Genomic DNA, 18,122 nt, shown 5'->3' on the forward strand with positions numbered 1-18,122 from the left:
TTTGATGAGGAGATCTGCCTATGATTTGTGGCGACGTGTTTTAGAGTGGGTGTCGGGATTCGGACAAGAGTCGATCTTCACAGAAAAACCCCTCGGCTCCTTCGGTGCCGTTAGCGTCATTGTTCTTCCGTCTCATCCATCTCAGTCGACGGCATCATTCCACCATCCTTTCTGAATCGAAACCAAGTTCACATCGAACACGCGTCTAGTTTGACTAACAATTTGTCGTGGGGTTTCTAGCCTTCACACAGGAGTATGCGCCTCTACGCCATCGGGGACCTCCACCTAGGCCATAAACAAAACCGGGACGCACTCTCAGCTCTACGGCCACACCCTGAAGATGGCCTCATTCTGTGCGGAGATGTTGGAGAAACCTCCGAACATTTGTCCGTCGCGTTCGAGTCCACCACATCTTACTTTCAGCAAGTTTTTTGGGTCCCGGGCAATCATGAGCTCTACACCATGCCCACGTCAGGACAGCCCAGGGGCATCGCGAAATATCAAGAATGCGTCCAGCTAGCACGAAGTTACGGGATCAAAACTCCCGAAGATGAATATATGACGTGGGATGGCGAAGGTGGGCCTCATATCATCGCTCCGATCTTCACGCTTTACGACTATAGCTACCGGCCTTCTCATGTGTCAAAAGAGAATGCGTTGGCCTGGGCTGAGGAAGAAGATATAGTTGCTACTGATGAAGCTCTCCTCTATCCTGATCCCTATCCATCAAGAGAGGCATGGTGTGATCAACTTATCACGAAGACTGAACAACGGCTTCAAGAAGCCGCGGCAACAGGCTTGCCACTTATCGTAATCAATCACTGGCCTTTACGAGAAGATCTAGTTTTTATTCCTCGAGTCCCACGGTTTTCCTTGTGGTGTGGAACCAAGAGGACGGAAGATTGGCACACGCGCTTCAACGCCAAAGTCGTTGTCAGTGGGCACCTACATGTTCCTCGAACAGACTGGAAAGATAGCGTTCGATTTGAAGAGTGTTCTCTGGGCTACCCGCGCCAATGGGCAGATGCGAAAGAGAAGGGTCTAGATATCAATGGTCTACTGCGCGAGATCCTGCCTGGTCCACCACCACCGGAATCTGGTTCCACAACTACCAAATGGCGCCGCTACGGTTAGGGCTGGAGACGGTCCATTTTCTACTCATGGCAGAAGCCAATCCTTTTCTCCGTAAAAGGACGTCGGATTGGCATCGAGCGAGCTTCCTATCTTTGTGGAATTCTCAGCGTCCGGCTGATATTCGGGCACGTGATGGCTAGACACGTGATGCATAGGTTTCTATACACGTGATGTGTAGATCTATACTAGGAGGCCTTCCTACTATAGATCTAGTCAATATTTAGGGCCGCACGGGCCCTCCCTACGTGTATAACCTAGCTAGATTCCTACACAGAATCGACATCTTTTGTCCTCCATTTTGTTATCACGTGATCGGAATAATCACATCTTTCCTTGCAGCCAGCGTTCTCCTTTTCCAATCCACCGAGCTTTTCAACAAGATCGGTTCTACGGATCTATGCTCTATATCTATACACTTGCAATTTCAAAAACTTAATAAGGCGTTGTGCTGTTTCAGCATGATTCCTAACAAATATCTGGTGGAGGTTGCAGGGGTGCTTCTCTAGCGTCAACTTCCCCGACGGAAGCAGGTCAGCCGACGACGGCTTTGCCGCGGGAAGCGAAGGCGGGACACACTGCAGATCCACCACTCTCATCCTCTTGCTGTCTGATTAGATAAGAACTGCTCTACCTGCTGTTGTAGGATCCTCGCCATGGGCGGTGTATAAGCACTACGATGCATCTGAATCGGCAAGCTATCTTCATGACACACAATTGTCCGAGAAGCTATCTTGTTGGCGAGCTATCTTCCTTGGAACCCCAGACCTCGCGAGCTTCCCTGGACCGGGTCTTCAAGAACCTCAATATTTCTTTCCAACGTTATTGAGGTGAGACCTGAACGACAATGGAAGCTCGGCCGGAGACGAAGAGCGAGCAAGTCAATGGGTGTCAATTCCGTTCGCCTGGCAACAAGAGTAATTCTTGGGAATGGCGTGTGACAGTTGCCACCTTCTTTCTCTCTGCAGTCTTCGTATACCAGCTACGAGATGTCGAATTTGGTGGGTTTGGTGGCAAAAGCATTTCGGACACTTCTCCGAGTTCCCTAGAACCCGAGAAGTTCTTATGGAAAGATGTAAGCGAAAGCTATATTTTGCGCGGGTGTTGCTAAACTCGCCTTGACATAGATTGAACCTTCCTCACAAATCGTCTACCATAGCTGTTATGACGGTCTCCAATGCGCTCGGTTGGAAGTCCCAATGGATTGGAATAGAACAGATGGCGCCGGCAACAAGGTTGCCATAGCCGTGGTCCGGGTGCCTGCCAAAGTCCATGTCACGGATTCTCGGTATGGAGGGCCTATCCTAATAAACCCAGGTGAGTTGTTGATTTTCATTGACAATTTCGTAGCTAAATCTGATTTCTCGACAGGTGGCCCCGGCGGTTCGGGAGTGGCACGTGTCCTTCGCGCTGGAAAGCAGCTTCAAACTGTCGTGGATTCTGGAGTAGCACCGGAAGAAGCCTCATACGATAGCTCGGAGACATACTTCGACATTATTGGATTCGACCCTCGGGGCATCAATAATACGACACCCACCATATCATGCTTCCCGAATTCGTTCTCCAGGCAAAGCTGGATCACACAAGCAGATGCTGAGGGAATGCTCGGAAGCTCCGACGTTTCCTTTAACTGGAACTGGAGACGCGCAAGAGCGCTTGCAGAGGGTTGCTCTAAAGAACTTGCTAAACCGTTATATGGGAACGAGCCGCTTGGTGAGCACGTCAATACGGTATGATTCTGTACAATCTTCCCAATACCTTAATTACTCACTGTGCTCAGGCTCCGGTCGCCCGCGACATGGTTGAGATCATCGAACGGCACGCGGAGTGGAGGGAGGCCGAAGGCGAAAAGGAGCAGGATGAACTCGACCGAAACACAGGCTTCGACCCTGATCAACCAATTATCGTCCGGACCAAATGGAACCAAGGGATCGAAAAGCTTCAGTACTGGGGCTTCTCCTACGGGACCCTTCTCGGGGCAACCTTTGCCGCTATGTACCCTGACAAGGTCCACCGCGTCGTTCTAGACGGCGTGGTCGATGCGGATTCCTATTACTACGGATACTGGGACAGCAACCTTTGGGACTCTGACGAAATCTATATGAAATTCTTCGAGTACTGCTTCGAAGCTGGCCCGGATCTGTGTCCCTTCCATGACCCTCAAGGCTCCGCAGCCATGCGAATCACATATGAAACGCTGCTAACGAAGATCTGGAACAATCCCCTGGCAATCCCGGGAAACGAAGAACGGGGGCCGGAGATCATTACCTGGACAGACGTCAAGATCATTACGAAAACGGCGCTCTATCAGCCCCTGGGATACTTCTATATCTTAGCAGAATTGCTGGCCGATTTGACAAGGGGAGATGGTTCCAAGTTTGCCGCATTCAAGCAAGGCGAACGGACATGCAGTGGATGTCCTCTTCAAGAATGTCAAGAAGCCGGGCCATATTCACGCGAGTGCATGATTACAGACTGGGATGGCGTTGATGCATCCTCGGCAGTCCTTTGCACCGATGGAATCTTTCTCGGTGATATCGACGAGGAAGGTTTCAAAGAGTACTGGCAGACGTTGAAAAATCAAAGTCATGCAATGGGTGATTACTGGGCTCGTACTCGACTGAGCTGCGTGGGTTGGAACAATACCGCCAAGTGGAGACATCCTGGTAAGTGCAACCCACGATTTATCATTGGTATGAAGCTTACTGATGGCTCTTGAAAAGGCCCTTTCGCAGGGAATACCTCTCATCCAATTTTATGGATCAGCAATACCCTAGACACTGTCACGCCTATCAGGAAGTATGATCAGTCCTCGATTTTGCACTCTGAAGAGTGTTAATGCTGTGCAGCGGACAAAAAATGAAAGACCAGTTCCCAGGATCGGTTCTTCTAGAGCAAAACTGTCAAGGTGTATGTCATTCCCCCCAGTTGTTCTGCTTTGTCTTGAGAACAGCTTGTCGCTAATCTCCAAGCTATACATAGCACTGCTCTTTCACGGCTCCATCAATATGTACTGCGAAGGCAGTCCGATCTTACTTCCAGACTGGAGCTCTCCCTCCGCCGAATACCCTTTGTGAGGCCGACGTGAAACCGTTCTTTAATGACACACCGCCCTTCCGAACCCTGGAAACGTCAGATGTCGAACTGCTAGATGCCCTGATAGTTGCTTCGAAGAACTTCATGGATTGAACTGGATGCACCCAAAGTCGCAGGAAGAGGGAGTCAGTGTTTCCAGGCGAGTCTACGATATCCATAATTACAATGGTTGATTCCGTTCATGTTGCTTCTCCTTAGTATTACATGCCTACCCACTCTTCATCAGGCATGTAGCATAGGTTGAATTCCGGGAATTCAGGGCAACGCTCATAGCTTTATTATCTACCTCCATCTAGTCCACAGTCCCATATCTTGCCGTGGTGGTCCGAAAAACCGCCAAAATGCTTGAACCATAGCTCCAAACGCCTGACTGAAGGTACAATCTCTAAGTCCGCACAAAGGTATACTAATAGTATTTAGGCACAAGTCCAGATTGCTCACCACATATTACCGCCGTGGCCAAACCCACCGCGACTGCCGCAATTCTCAGAAGACCGTTCGTCCTCGAAGTGGAATTCTTAATTCCTCAACAATCTCGTCGGCTCCTTGTCGCTTGTGGTGAAATATCGAACAGCTCCGCTGTCGCAAGGATAGGCGCAATTGCACTTAGGCGGAAGGTCATCCATTGAAGTCGATTCAATAGCCCTCATCTCGTCATCCATGTCGACATATGTCCCTTTCTTCTGGGCCTCGAGAACGGTCTGCCACTTGGCTTTGATACTGTTCTTGACGTACCATTCTACGTACACTTGCGGGATATGACCCACATACTTCTTCGCGAACGTCATGATCTAGTTGACTATAGTGTTATGGCAGCCCCCATGTAGCGGCCTTAACGCAAAATTCCAGCCCTTCTCGCGCTGGTCGATACACCACGGGTCCCTATATTGGCCGTACATTGGGGACGGGAGCTTGATCCCCAGGCGCTGAAGTGTCGGAACGTTGAGGAGGAAATTGCACGCTGGTGGCGGCGACGCAATTCTGCCCTCGTCAAGCCAGGGCTGGACGCGGATGCCGAAGAAGTAGATATACTCCATCATCGAGAAGGACAGTCCGATGTGGGTAAAAACATTGGGGATTAGTACCCGGAGTGTTTTGAGGAGCGGTAGGATATCTGCGTGCGTCTGGTCCGCGAACGAGACGCGACTAAGGAACGCCGCGTCCCTGCACTCCGCATACACCTGCTTGCTGACTCGAAGCAGTGCGTAGTTCGGCACATCCACGATGTCTGCACGCCGCGCCGTACCTGCCCACTCCTCAGGCGGCTTATACCCGTATCCAAGACTTGCAATCCAAATCTCCTCTCCGTCTTCAGTCGCGCGGAAAGAAGCTTCTGAATAGAGACCCACCCCAATCGCCTGCCCGAAAACCGCCAACCTCAACTCCTTAGGCAGTTCCATGACACGAAACTGCTTCCCATTCCTAGCCCACCACATCGCCTGCTTCTGGAACCCAACATCTCCGACATACTGCTCCGCATCCCGGTGGAGCGTTCTAACCCACTCCTGGAAGTTCATCCATACTCTACGGATCTTGACCTCGAGGCGGTCCCCGGCCACGAAGCGGCCAGGACTCGGGTTGCAGCAAACTAGGATCAGCAACTCATACGGCTCACGATCACCTGCGTGCACACCACCCCAGGGATCCCTTACTCTCCCTTTCTCTCTCTTTCTCTTCCTTACGGAGTTGTGTTGCTTCCTTGCTGTCAAGGGAAGGGAGCGCCCTAAGGGGTAGTTCATCTCGTTACTCTATATAGTCTGCCTTTACGGCATCTACAATAGAGCAGAGTTCACATCAATTTCAACCTGAGTCCAGGCCAGATATCGAATTTCTGCTTGAAGCCGTTGCCGTTTTCCTAGCGGATTGTGACGGCCCGGGACAGGAGGCCAGGCTGGGTGGTTTCTACCATGGTGTAGTAGCGAGCATTTTTGCCGTCGCTATCTCGTAGTGCGGGAAGACGACGGGACTCGTCTTGGGTTATATTACGGATGTCGATGTGGGCTAGGAACGCTGCTATCGCGTCTTGCCGAAGCTTCTTTAGGACAGACTTTGCGGCGAGGAGGATGGTGTTGGTGTCCTTAGTGTGTCGGTGTTTTGGTGGTATAGGGCTGCTCATGGTTGAGAGGCTGTTGTGTCTTGAAGAGCGTGACGGTAGAAATAGTGGTGAGAGTGGAACGAGTGGTGGGTAGGAACGGAAGATTGTTATTAGGACACAGAGTTAGAAAAGGCTTACACAACGTCTTTTCTATAGGCAGCATTTACGCTCTTAGTGAATGTCGTGCCACGCTGTCCCCGATTGAAGGGGATTTCTCTGGCGTGGCCCGCCAACGCCAACGAGGGTGGCAAAGGGGATGAATGATGGGGAACAAGTGAATATTTGGGGGCCCGCTTTGCAGAAACCAAACGTAAGAGGAAGTCACATTGAAAGACCGGGTTCAGTCATTGTAATCAACCAGTGAATGTATTCTTATCAGAGTCTGATGCTCGCATTTAGGTACCCGCTTGGAACCTTAAGACTTTGTAAAGGCGAGTTGGAATCTCACCAGCTCTAATCGTCATTTTCATCGACTGTGTCCAGGGTCTCCGATTATCCATCTGCTGAATCAATACCGTCGACATTTCCCTCGCCCTCGCCCTCTACATCCCCGTCGCCATCATGCTCGAGTCCTTGGCAAGTTTCATGGTCAACCGGGGCCTCTTCTCCGAAGTTGAAGTTGGGACTCTAGCACTTGGTGGCGCACACGCAGCGCGGAGGTCTATATCCACTGTTAGCACTCCAATCCACAGACGAAAGGAACATCTCACTCACAAGTCGGCCCATGGTATGGCCTTGAGAGCCTCTAAGTCGTCGCTAACATTCACGTAGTTCCCCGCTTTCTGGGTCTTGAAGATGGCATCCCATTTCTCCTTGACACTCGTCTTGATATATCCTTCCAGATGTATATGTTGGATATGCTCGATGGAGCCCTTAGCATAAGTTATGATCCAATCCACCAGTATCTTATGACAGGGACTCGGAGGTTGGCCGGCTGCCTGGACGGCATTCTCATTCCAAGGACTGATGGGAAAGCGAAACTTGCACAGGTACCGAGGATTACGCTGGAATACTTTCGGAGAAGCGATGTTGATGTCGAGACGGTTCAAGTCCGGAAGATTTGTCTTGGAAAAGACTTTCTGAGCCCTCGATAGTAGCTCAAGCGCCATCCACGGCTGAACCTGAACTCCGAAGAAAGTAATGTAACCCATCAAACTAAGCGATAGGCCGATGTGTGTTAGAGTGTTGAATTTTGGGAGCACCTCCTCCTTGATCTGCGAAATTAGTAGATCGGAATTGGGACTCTCTGAAGAGGAAAAACTGAGGCGACTCGCTTCCCAGGCCGTCTTGGTGGACTCCTCGTTGACAACCTTGTTAACACATAGGAGGGCATGGTTTGGAGCTTTCCTATCATGGTGGAATCCATTTTCGCCAATATAGCCATTTCCAATTGTCACTATCTTCCGCCCGATACTCTTACGGCGAACCCATTTCAGTCTTGGATAGATGTCTGTGCCAACAGCCTGCTCGTAGATGCATAGGCGAAGCTCCTTCGGAAGATCCATCAAGCGGAAATGCTTGCCGTTATTAGCCCACCATCGCTGCTGTTCTTTAATGCCACACTTACCGACAAACTCAGTATATTGAAAGGGAAGTTCCTCGATCCAGCTACTAAAAGCTTCCCATCTGCCATTGGTTTTGGTCTCGATCAGATTGGTGTGGGCATCCCGATCTGCATCGATGTCGTATCGCGGTTTGTCTCCGGCCGAGTTCCAGCGCACCAAAATGGACCGAGCAAGTTGACCTATTTCTAGGCGCTCCGTGATGATGTACCCTGTTGCGTTCTTTCCATCGCCTATTTGAAGTTAGCCGTGAGCTAAGATAGGATAATGCGGGCACCTACTTTCCAATCTACTAGAAATTCGACGTTCTTTCTCCGGGGTGAGATTCCGCGCATATCGATTGGCCACGAACCCTTGAAGAGCCCTAAGGCGCTGCGTCTCGAGGACCCTATTGATGGCGAGGAGGAGGTTGTCCGGTTTCTTGTCTCGATCGGAGGCGGTCGCGCTATTTGAGTAGTGTGCAGACTCCCTCGTGAGCGGCATTTTGCGGAGCTAAGAGCTCAGAAAGTTGAAAATTGGTGAGCTGTAGATGAGTGTCGAAGGAAGTGACTCTGGTAGGTAGGTAAGGAAAGTCGAATAAGTGGGGCATTCATGAAGAAAGCCTTTTTCAGAAAAACAATTCAACTCACCTTGGTGAGTGTCTGCCTGCCAGTAAAGTACCACATGCGGCCGTACTGTCGAGCTTACATAAGTAAGAATTTCTACATAGAATCAAACGCTATATGGGGAGGATGGTGTGGAAGTAAGTGCTGACAAGTAGTAACTAAGTAGGAGACGAGAAGACGAGTAGCCATGTACGAGAACGAAGAGGCCACGGCTCGTTAAACCTTTATATAAGATTCTCAGACAACGAAAAGAAAGAGATTAATTTTTTCAGACCGATGGCTAGTGGCTTGTCTATAAATTCGTGAGAACTCGATTTCTCATGCGCAGGTCGTCGCTATATCGAGCCACGAACACTAATTTGAGGATGTCCAAGTACCAACATGTAATTCTACTCAAAGAGGTTGATATTTAGGGAGCTCTTGTCAGAGGTCCAGACATGTCATGTACATTGCTGGCCCTCAGAGGTCATGTCCGCCGCCCCCGCAACTTCCTCGCTGGGGGACATTTCTTGACCCTCAAATATCAAACATCGAGCATCGTCGCCATACAGCATCCGTACCACAGCCGCCGCCGCTCCGTTTGTCTGAGCCTGGTCTTCGTATTCAAAGAGCTGGCGGCCATAGCCGTTCCTGCGGCAATCGGTGGTGCACACGCAGTTGAGGGGTCTATATTCGGACGTTAGTAGCAATCTATGAAAATGGATAGTGGTCAACTCACCTATCGCTCATCAAAGCGGCGCGAATCGCAAGAAGCTCATCGCTAAGATCGACATAGTTTCCAGTTTTCTGGACCCGGAAGATACCTTCCCACTTTGTCTTAATGCTCGTTTTGATATAGCCCTCTATGTACACTTGGGGAATATGCTCCACAAACTCTTTAGCGTGGGCGAGGATCCAGTCGGACATTACTTTCTGGCAGGCAACGGGACCTGAGTTGTCCCGATAGTGCCATGGTTCTATCCGTAAGGTTTTGTAAGGACGGAGGAAGTTGAAGCCAAGATGCTGGAGATTTGGGAGGTGGTTCCTCGAAAGGAGGGCACCAGCTGGTGCTGGAACCCTGGCATGGTCATACGTCTTTAGGGTGACCATTGAGAAGAAGCTCATATAATCAGACGCCATGAATGAGAGGCAGACATGAGTGAGTGTGTTGTACGACAAGATATCCCGAATTCGCGGTATGCAGTGATCAGCCTGCCATACTGACTTGAAGCTCAAACGACTGGATTCCCATGCCATCTGGTAGTATTCTGCGAAGACTTGCTTGCACAATCGCATCAGCGCATAGTTAGGGCCATTGACTACATCATTCTTGGAGTCGTGGATGTAGCCCTCTATATCAGAATATACGTATCCCGGACGAACGTCATCCCAAGGCCTGAATCCGTTTCCCAAAGTAAGCGCATCGGCAGTCTCAGCGCCTTCTTCGAGATTACGAATCTTAGGATACATATCCATACCATTAGCCTGATCGTAGACACACAGACGAAGCTCTTTCGGAAGTTCCATGAATCGGAAAGGTTTCTTGCCGTTGCTTGCCCACCATCGGAGTTGCTGGGTGTAGCCGCGCTTCCCTAGGAACTCCTCTTTCTGGAACGGTAATTGTGAGAGCCAATCCACGAACCGCATCCATCTACTGCGAATCTTAATCTGGATCCGAGTAGCCGTGATGTATCGATCCGGCTCAACCTCAAACCGGGCCCTGTGCGCGTGCCGCTGTCCCAGCGTATGAGATGGGCTCGAGTGAGGAAACCTGGCTCGAGGCGCTCGGTGATCGTGTACCAGCTGGCATTATCTCCATCTTCTGTATCTAATTAGGCACGCGTAAAGATGTGTTAGAACATTGGCGAACCTCTGCGTTGCGTGGGAAGACGAGCCACCTCGTCCTTGGCCACCTTTCGCACTTTGATGCTGGCTACGAAGGCTTGTAGAAATTGCCGACGTTCGCGCGCTAGGATGCCTTTCAGTGCGAGGAAGAGGTTGTCGGTTTCCTTTCCCTTTCCCTTCTTTTGGTTCCAGTTCTTGCCGCCACCCGAGGCCAAGGTCTTTGAGGCGGACATTGTTGATTTCTTGTGGAGAGTTGGCTGTATTCTCAAGTTGTGGTTGTGGGTTGCGAGTGTGAAGAGGTTATGTAGAAGGAAGGGAGGTATATAGGCAGTTGAAGAGAAAGCTTCCTTCATACATCTGCCGTAGCTGGCTGTGGTGAATATCTGCTGCGCCACGGCTCGTTTACAACTACGTAGATGTTCCGACAACAAGCGCGCAGTGTCGATGCTACCTGATGCCATTCAGCGGCGAGATCGATGTGCTGTCTAATGGGGCACGTCGAGTTTGGGGATTGATCACGTGCTCCTTGGTCCTCTTCGAAGAGAACTTTCGTGTATTAATTGCTTTTGAAATTATTGATGCGACAGAAGTATATAAGAACATTAGATACCATGTTTCGCCGAGTGGCTCTGTGGCTAAGTTAAGGTTGCGACTATGCGTGAGCGTGCTTCTCTGAAGAGAAGGGGACCGGTCCCCATTTTCGAACGCTTCGACATCTCGCAAAACACTCTGAACGATATCTGGAACGTTGTATTCTACATTCTTGACCGCCGTGAATTAAGTGAGATAGTGTATGAGCGAAGGACCCGGGAAGATATTTGAGGTAGACGAACTTGGGCTCTCTTGAACAAACATGATCGCATACTAGCAAAGAAATAGTATCAGCGACGAAAATGTAAACACCCTTTGGGTCGCTATTAGGTTGAAGAGGGGAAAGGCCCCATGCGCGGCACATGCTCACGGGTAGCTGCGTCAAACGCGTAGCAAGTCGATATAGATTCAGTGAGATTTAACGACCAAACAAAGGTATGAGTGGTTCGACTCAGATAGAAGCGAAATGGAAAAGCCACTGAAGGCACGGTTGTCCTCCAATCGTGATTACGGTATTGATTGATTCTTTACCTTTTTACAGTCATGAGGCGTTTTGTGAAATTGTGCAATGATCCACTTCTTTCATCAGTATACTCCTGAAACATCGTCTCGTAGATCTCTCTCATCTTGCTCTTCTGTTCGAAAACTCTGCCAGATTCCGCGACGCCGCAAAGCCTTGCCAACGGCCCAAATCCCTCTTCTTCAAGCCTTTTTCCAGCCAAAGGCACCCTCAAACATCGCGGGTATATACAGCGCACACCAAACCGCCCATCCAAACCCCACGAGTATAATCAGACACCCCGCCCATCGCGGCAGCAGTTCCTCCTCAGGCCTTGCACGATACCCCCGGCCGGCCAACGGCAGGAGAGGCAAGCGGACTTGCGATTCCACCTCTACCGGAGACACATCGCTTTCGGAGGATTCGAGCTCGTCCTCGAATAACAACGGTTCGTCGAAGCCGCTGTCTTGGTGTAGAGGTGGATGATGACGCGGCTCGTGGGGTTTCTACAATAAAGCGACGGCGGGTCTCTCGTTAGCAGGGTCCACTGTTCCTAGCTTGGTGGAGAACTCACGGAACCATCGTCCATTCCGCCATCTACTACCTTTGGACCTCGCGGAATTTGAGGTTTGAAGGCTCTGGAGGGCAGATCTAGCCAGCGATCGTATTTTGGACGCTGGAACGTGCAGGTGTCGCCGAGGGCATTCTGTCGATTTGAGGTTGCCGCGAAACCCCGCTGCGCCTCAATATGCATGGGATGGGATGGAAGGGTTGTGATTGGTTCGAAATTTGGATTCTCGTCCGGCCTATCAAATCACTGGAATTATGGAAACTTGTAAGATTTCAATTTTGAAATCGAATACCCATTCGATTGTGAAGGTGAAGTGTCCGACACATTAAAGCTCAGTAGATGAAACTTCCTCTTTCAAAACAGAAGCACTATTGGGAGCATTAGTAGACACACACTTTCCCTGTGTAGTAGAGGTGCTATTCAACATATCAACAAAAGAAGTACAGAGGATTTTAGAAGTCGAAGTTAGAAAAGACATGTGCGATGCATTTATAGGGCAGAGGAAAATGACATGCCGTAGTGCCATGGTAGAAAGGAGAGGACACGACGTACAGCCACAAAACCCGAGCCAATAGAAAGGCGTAGCATATCACCTTCCGTGGGGCGGATAAAATTGACAGGGTGGACGGAAGGTAGTAGCCCAGCTAGATCGTTGGGTGTTCAGCGGGAGCACTTATGAAGTCTGAGAACGTAATTGGAACGTTGTAGAATGTCATGAACTCGATGATCGCTAATAATCGAAATTAGACCGTCAAAGACAACAAGAAGATATCATATACCTACCTTTTCCATTGCTCCTATGCCGCTGAATATATTTAAACAATCCCTGTCGAATCCAAAGAAAAGTCCTTCAATCAAGTTCTACGCCCCCCACGCCATTGAACTCGACCCTAAACCCCTCTGCCGCTCAACCTCCCGATCCCGACGCTCACTCCCCGCGATCTGCGTTCTCTGCACACTGACGTCCTGGCTCTTGTAGATCCCTGGATTACCATTTCGAGTAGTAAGCTCGACCTGACTATCGCCGCCATCGCTAAGCCGTTCCATCCTATCCACATCCTTGCCCCTCTGCGTGCGGCCATCGCCACGCGATGCGAACGTCGAGAGTCCAGACTTCGGTAGCACAGAGTTGAAAATGCGAGTAATTCGGTTCGAGGAGGATTTCGAATCGAAGGAGGTGGAGAGCTCGCCAGCGCGGCGAAGGAGGGGGCGGAGCGCTGGCAGTCAGGCTACCATAATTGAGGTGGTGATTTCGGACATGGCCCACACGTCTGGGAGGGTTTAGAATGGTGACTGTGCGTTAGGGATCATTAACAAATCGAATTGAAGTTGTTAGAGTAAATGATTGTGGTGAAGCAAGCAATGTTAACTGCGATAGTGATGATCCCAAGAGCGAAGGTAAAGATGAGGCCGTAGAGTTGCCGTTTCTTTAATTTGAGGTGTCTGATGAGGTGGAACGGGAGAGCGAAGACTAGAAGCGCGCAGTTGTTAGCGGCGACTTTTTTGATGCTCATGGAGGTCAGTGTTACTCACTAAATACATCGGAGATGAAGTTGAGTGACCAGTCCAAGTGGAATAGGGGTATTGAATTGAAGGACAAACAGGCGCCCTCTTCCAATGACCAGTTCGAAGCTACATTTCCTCCGCACCAAAACGTATCTGCAAGGCATGTAAGTAGACAAGACGCAGCGACGAATCCAGTCACGACCCAAAACACCTGTCGCAGTTTCGGCATCGTGTTTGGGAACAGCCTCGTGTATAGCGCAAGTATGGAGAATTTGGGGAAGTAGATGCATTTGTCGTAGAAATAGTTTCCAGCAAAAGCGATCTAGGTACGCTGGGCATTAGCATACCGAAAAGCAAGCTTAGAAAGAGCTGCTATACTTTTGCGAGTTTGACGATCTTCTTCGGATCCTCGATATCCGCACCACTCAATCCGCCCAGCTGGTAAGTCATCGTATCGGTGATGACCAGCGTGAGGGAAAATAGGCAAGAGATCAAGAGGAATGCATCTGACACTACTAAGCTCTTTTGCTGTTGAGGGAGCCGAACAACCATGCGTGTGGCGACGAAAATGTACGAAATTCCGAGCAACGACCATTCGGTCGCCTACAACTGGATCAAAATTGAAAAAACAGAAGCAATGACTTGCATACCATGACAGACGCCCCTGTGACCCCCATGATGAACTAAATGCGGCAATACTAAATAGAAAGGAAGTAGAAAATAGTATGGGGATGCTTTTCTGGGTATATATGATCTACGCAAAACGCGGGTCTGGGAGCTTTAGGGTTATCCCACTGTACGAAGGCAATGCGATCATTTCAGGGGGTTCCTGGTGGGTCCATGTTGAAGCTCAATTGCGCATGCTAACTGCCGACCACTACCACTGCTGGCGGGTAGTGAATTGTCACATAACGGCGCCACGCGTGCCTCAGAGTGTTTTATCCAAGGGCTAAAGGCTCTGCTCAGCGTTAGCACTCCGGTTAAGGAATCAGTAGAGTTGTTCATAGCTGACGAGAATTGCACAGTGGCTATTCTTCGGTTCTCGAGCTTTGCGACATACCGTTTTCTATCACCATTCTCCTCACTCAATCAAACGACAGAGCAGAGGTTAGTTGGGCTGCCCTACATCTCTGTAGGAAGCAGGAAGCCGGAGGCGGGCAAAAGTAGTATCTAACATGCGGCAGCAGCGTGATGGGTTTGGGGATAGATGATGCACGCTGTATTCTCAGAGGAAGCACCTGCACAAACACGGCTCTAGCTCCAACCTTATTCCAGCCTCGCCCATCAATCCCATCCTTCACACATCGACATCTCAGCCAGGGCCTCGATTGCACTGGTCACGCAATGGGGACACCACTGAATTCCGCGTCGAAGAGCCGGCTAGCAGACGTCAGAGTTTTAGCAGACTACACCCCAGCATAGCCAAACCTTGTCGAGTCAGGCGCTGTGTGAGCGGCAGCCTTCTCCTTTGACCTTCCACAGCGAAGACTTCTCACGATGATACAGTCTTTGATCGACTAGATCGCACGGCCGAGACACTTGCCGAGCGTCCGGGGCTGCATATAGCTCTCGAGAAGGCGGCATGAGAACCGCTCTGGCCTGGGGGCGTAAAGAGAACACCAAACCGCCTCATACATATGACGATCGAACTCGATAAATTAAAGCGAAACTGACTCGAAGACTTAGGTATGTAATACTCTCGGGCAAGCCGGTCTAAAGGCTGCGCCGAACTTTCACCTCGACCAACGGCTCACCACGCCGCCACCCCTAAGGAACCGACATGACACCGACGATATTCCACTAGTCTTGGAAGAAGATTCACTTCGCATGAAAACTACGATGGATTATTCTTTTTCTCTCTCCGCCAGCCAGGTTGTAAGCTCGACCGTTTCACATCAAGTTCGCCATCTTGGCATAGAACACAATAGCACGGCTAGACTTCTACGCTAGAACGTCCGCGAACTACAACGCGGAAGCCATATATCACCGATCATCAGCGCTACCAGACTCAGCCACTTGCCAGTAGCCTGCTTCCGAAGCCGTGGTTCCTGGATCGGGTCGGGAATAACTAGTGCGTACCAGATTGCCACTAAATTCAAAACAGCTGTTGAATTCCACCAACTCATCATGGGATCTCACCTCATCTATCGGCCCTCAGTTCACTTTTGAAGTATCTTGTTTCCTTTGACTTTAGCTAGAATGCTCTTTTGTCCGCATGGGATTTGCAACAATGGACGTGATCGAGACGGCAAACGTCAAACGTCAAACGTCAAACGTCAAACGTCAAACGTCAAACGTCAAACGTCAAACGTCAATACAAGCCACAGCAGTTTGAAACGCCGCAGCAAAAGATCTATCTAATTAGAGTTCTACAAGGGTGGCCGTTCTTCCTGCCGCCTTGAATGAATCAACCAGAAAGAAGGTCAGCGGCATCTAGAGTTGAGACATTCCTAGAAACAGCCAAAACGCCAACTTCATGTTTCCAAAACATCTCCAAACCTCATGGTACAACAATCTAGACGGGTTGTGTATCCGACGGGGCCACTTCAGCATGCGACAGCAAATTGCAAGAAATGCAGCTAATTCCAAAGAAGGTTGTATTTGCTGACTGGATTCAGTCACGCTGTCCTATCATACCTGCATTCTAGGATATTGAAGCACTAGTCTGACGGTTGGCTTGGTGGAACAGTACTCACCGATGATGCTGAGGCCCTCTCGCCTCCTCACCTTTTCACGACTTTCACTGCTGTGAATATCGTGGGTGGGGAAGCCCTGGAAGATCAACGAATGACCTTCTCGCCGTCGAGGCCCTTCGCGATGCCTTCCATCTCGCCGTACGCCTTGTCGAGTTGATCCGACCTGCCAGATGCCGGGGGCATTTCGTTAGTACCTGAGCCATTTTGGACGACCGACAAGCTGCCCTGAAAGACCGGGAACCCACTCTTCGCGATCCAACCTTCACCTCCGGTAGAGCCGTACTGACCGCCGAGCTGCAATGCCTGCGGATCTATGTACTCGCCGGCTGCTACTGCTAGAGGAGAAGTCGGTGCCGATCTACCCGCGATATTTTCGCCAAGCCCCTCATTCACGCCGCGAGCCAGGATCTCTGCGAAGCCGGAATCTTCGAAGGAATCGTCTTGCAACTCCCGATAGAGTTGAGCGTATGGATCAGAGTCGTTCAGAACAACCCCCTCGTCGTGTCGGTGGTCAAGCCATGGCAAGGACTTATTCTCACCAACAACGGCCAGGTCCTCCATAGGACCTCCGATCAATGGGCGTAGATTGTTGTCAGCATTGGGCAAGCTCGCATCGTCCTCATCGACTACGTCGTCCTTACCGTCATCGGACAGACCCATAAGACTCATGCGGGCTTCATTGATAGCGTTGGGAATGATATGGTTGCCGGAGTAGAAGTCGTCGAAGCTTAGCGTGAATCCACTGGTATTCACCAGCGTAAAGTTGCGAGAGGCAACATGGCTACCGGGTCTGTACTCGTCACTATCCCTGAGGTACTTTGCCTGATCGCGATATCCATTCACCTCCCGGGGATCACGCGGTTGGCTGAACGAAACCTTGTGCCTAGCCCGGCTCTTGGGACCGTCCTTGCTCTTCAAGATTCCCTTGGTCGCAGCTTTGACAAATTGAACGCGCTTGTTTGGTCCAGCGGCCGCGTCTGGAGACTCTGATCTCGCACGCTTGCGTCGAATGGGAAGGCTCTGGATAGGTCTCGCTGCCCCGGCGACACCCTCAACTGCGGGACACTTGATTCCGGCACGCTCGACAGCGGCATGCTTGACTGCGGCGCGCTCGGACGCGGCAAGCTCTCCCGCCTTTTCCGCCGCTTCCAGAAGACCCAAGCGCTTGTTCGCGAGTGAAAGCCTCGCACGATCGCAGCGGCGACGTACTTTGTTGAAGTTGATCATTGTTTGCTTCTCGGCAGCACTCAGCGGAAACCCCAGGATCTTCTTCCAGTATCCGGGGAAGTTCTCGCAGCGCATCTTCTCAAACAGGGCCTTCATGCGTACGACCTCCTCCTTCAAGCATCTCTCCGAGGCTGCACAGCCATCGCAAAATTCTTTATTGTCTTTGAACAGCTCCACTTCATCCCCGAAGTCAGTCCTGATATATTGACGACAATCCGCACCCGCACAGCGAACGACCCGCGGGGTCACACCAAGCATCCGAGCTATGGTTGCCATGGTTGTGTGGGCCGTGGCAGGTGACGTTGTCTTCGAGGATCTTGCGCGATGATGTGGTGTGGGTGGTAGGGTGGTGGTGGAAGATTGTTGTTGTGGTGGGCGCCTGACTGCCTGGTGTTTACAGCAAGATCTTATATAGTTGCGCTGAATGCGAGGTTCGCCAAAGGGCCCCACTCCCTACATTCACCAGACGAGCCGCGCGGAAGCGAGGCCCTGCCTTGTCTATCGATAAGACCTTCACAGTCGCCTTCGGCAAGTCCAGAAGATCTCATTCCTTCACTGCGGTGCCTACCTCCTTCAACTCGTCCTGCCCCTTCATGACCCACCCCTGAAACGGATCCTCCGCCCCTCGAGATCCCTCCTCGGCTTCTCAATCTAATTCGCACAGCCGGCCTGCTCTCAATCCTCTCCATCCACTTCACCAGCCAGGGAAACCGCTCCAA

The 18,122-nt window shown here is 50.7% G+C and overlaps 8 protein-coding genes across 8 annotated transcripts; 2 read left to right on the plus strand and 6 right to left on the minus strand.

Annotated features, from left to right (window-relative positions):
- Positions 1-133: 133 nt before the first annotated feature.
- BDZ99DRAFT_180488 (ser/Thr protein phosphatase family protein) lies at positions 134-1,477 on the plus strand. The gene has a single exon (XM_033713048.1). It carries the CDS (start codon positions 256-258, stop codon positions 1,132-1,134), a length of 879 nt encoding a protein of 292 aa, XP_033581544.1. The 5' UTR covers positions 134-255; the 3' UTR covers positions 1,135-1,477.
- Positions 1,478-2,124: 647 nt separating this feature from the next.
- On the plus strand, positions 2,125-4,534 carry BDZ99DRAFT_434284 (uncharacterized protein). Its single transcript, XM_033717436.1, has 7 exons — positions 2,125-2,206; positions 2,259-2,448; positions 2,503-2,861; positions 2,912-3,797; positions 3,855-3,930; positions 3,981-4,041; positions 4,114-4,534. The coding sequence occupies exons 2-7, from the start codon at positions 2,331-2,333 to the stop codon at positions 4,318-4,320; spliced, it is 1,707 nt and encodes a 568-aa protein (XP_033581545.1). The 5' UTR covers positions 2,125-2,206; positions 2,259-2,330; the 3' UTR covers positions 4,321-4,534.
- A 211-nt stretch (positions 4,535-4,745) lies between these two features.
- On the minus strand, positions 4,746-5,966 carry BDZ99DRAFT_471993 (uncharacterized protein; the record flags this gene model as incomplete). The annotated part of the gene is made up of 3 exons (XM_033721757.1): positions 4,746-4,952; positions 4,999-5,026; positions 5,125-5,966. The coding sequence occupies 3 exons, from the start codon at positions 5,964-5,966 to the stop codon at positions 4,746-4,748; spliced, it is 1,077 nt and encodes a 358-aa protein (XP_033581546.1).
- Positions 5,967-7,032: 1,066 nt separating this feature from the next.
- Positions 7,033-8,367, minus strand: BDZ99DRAFT_515371 (uncharacterized protein; the record flags this gene model as incomplete). The annotated part of the gene is made up of 2 exons (XM_033724965.1): positions 7,033-8,117; positions 8,166-8,367. 2 exons carry the CDS (start codon positions 8,365-8,367, stop codon positions 7,033-7,035), a joined length of 1,287 nt encoding a protein of 428 aa, XP_033581547.1.
- Positions 8,368-8,929: 562 nt separating this feature from the next.
- Positions 8,930-10,546, minus strand: BDZ99DRAFT_515372 (uncharacterized protein; the record flags this gene model as incomplete). The annotated part of the gene is made up of 4 exons (XM_033724966.1): positions 8,930-9,155; positions 9,208-10,119; positions 10,176-10,290; positions 10,339-10,546. The coding sequence occupies 4 exons, from the start codon at positions 10,544-10,546 to the stop codon at positions 8,930-8,932; spliced, it is 1,461 nt and encodes a 486-aa protein (XP_033581548.1).
- A 1,060-nt stretch (positions 10,547-11,606) lies between these two features.
- On the minus strand, positions 11,607-12,157 carry BDZ99DRAFT_471995 (uncharacterized protein; the record flags this gene model as incomplete). Its single annotated transcript, XM_033721758.1, has 2 exons — positions 11,607-11,909; positions 11,978-12,157. 2 exons carry the CDS (start codon positions 12,155-12,157, stop codon positions 11,607-11,609), a joined length of 483 nt encoding a protein of 160 aa, XP_033581549.1.
- A 744-nt stretch (positions 12,158-12,901) lies between these two features.
- BDZ99DRAFT_548581 (uncharacterized protein) lies at positions 12,902-14,269 on the minus strand. Its single transcript, XM_033726935.1, has 4 exons — positions 13,859-14,269; positions 13,508-13,802; positions 13,290-13,445; positions 12,902-13,245 (listed from the first exon to the last, which is right to left on the minus strand). Exons 1-4 carry the CDS (start codon positions 14,030-14,032, stop codon positions 13,199-13,201), a joined length of 672 nt encoding a protein of 223 aa, XP_033581550.1. The 5' UTR covers positions 14,033-14,269; the 3' UTR covers positions 12,902-13,198.
- A 1,991-nt stretch (positions 14,270-16,260) lies between these two features.
- On the minus strand, positions 16,261-17,679 carry BDZ99DRAFT_515374 (uncharacterized protein; the record flags this gene model as incomplete). The annotated part of the gene is made up of 1 exon (XM_033724967.1): positions 16,261-17,679. One exon carries the CDS (start codon positions 17,677-17,679, stop codon positions 16,261-16,263), a length of 1,419 nt encoding a protein of 472 aa, XP_033581551.1.
- Positions 17,680-18,122: the final 443 nt, after the last annotated feature.

This window comes from Mytilinidion resinicola (assembly GCF_010093595.1).
Source record: "Mytilinidion resinicola strain CBS 304.34 unplaced genomic scaffold BDZ99scaffold_3, whole genome shotgun sequence".
Lineage (NCBI taxonomy): Eukaryota > Fungi > Ascomycota > Dothideomycetes > Mytilinidiales > Mytilinidiaceae > Mytilinidion > Mytilinidion resinicola.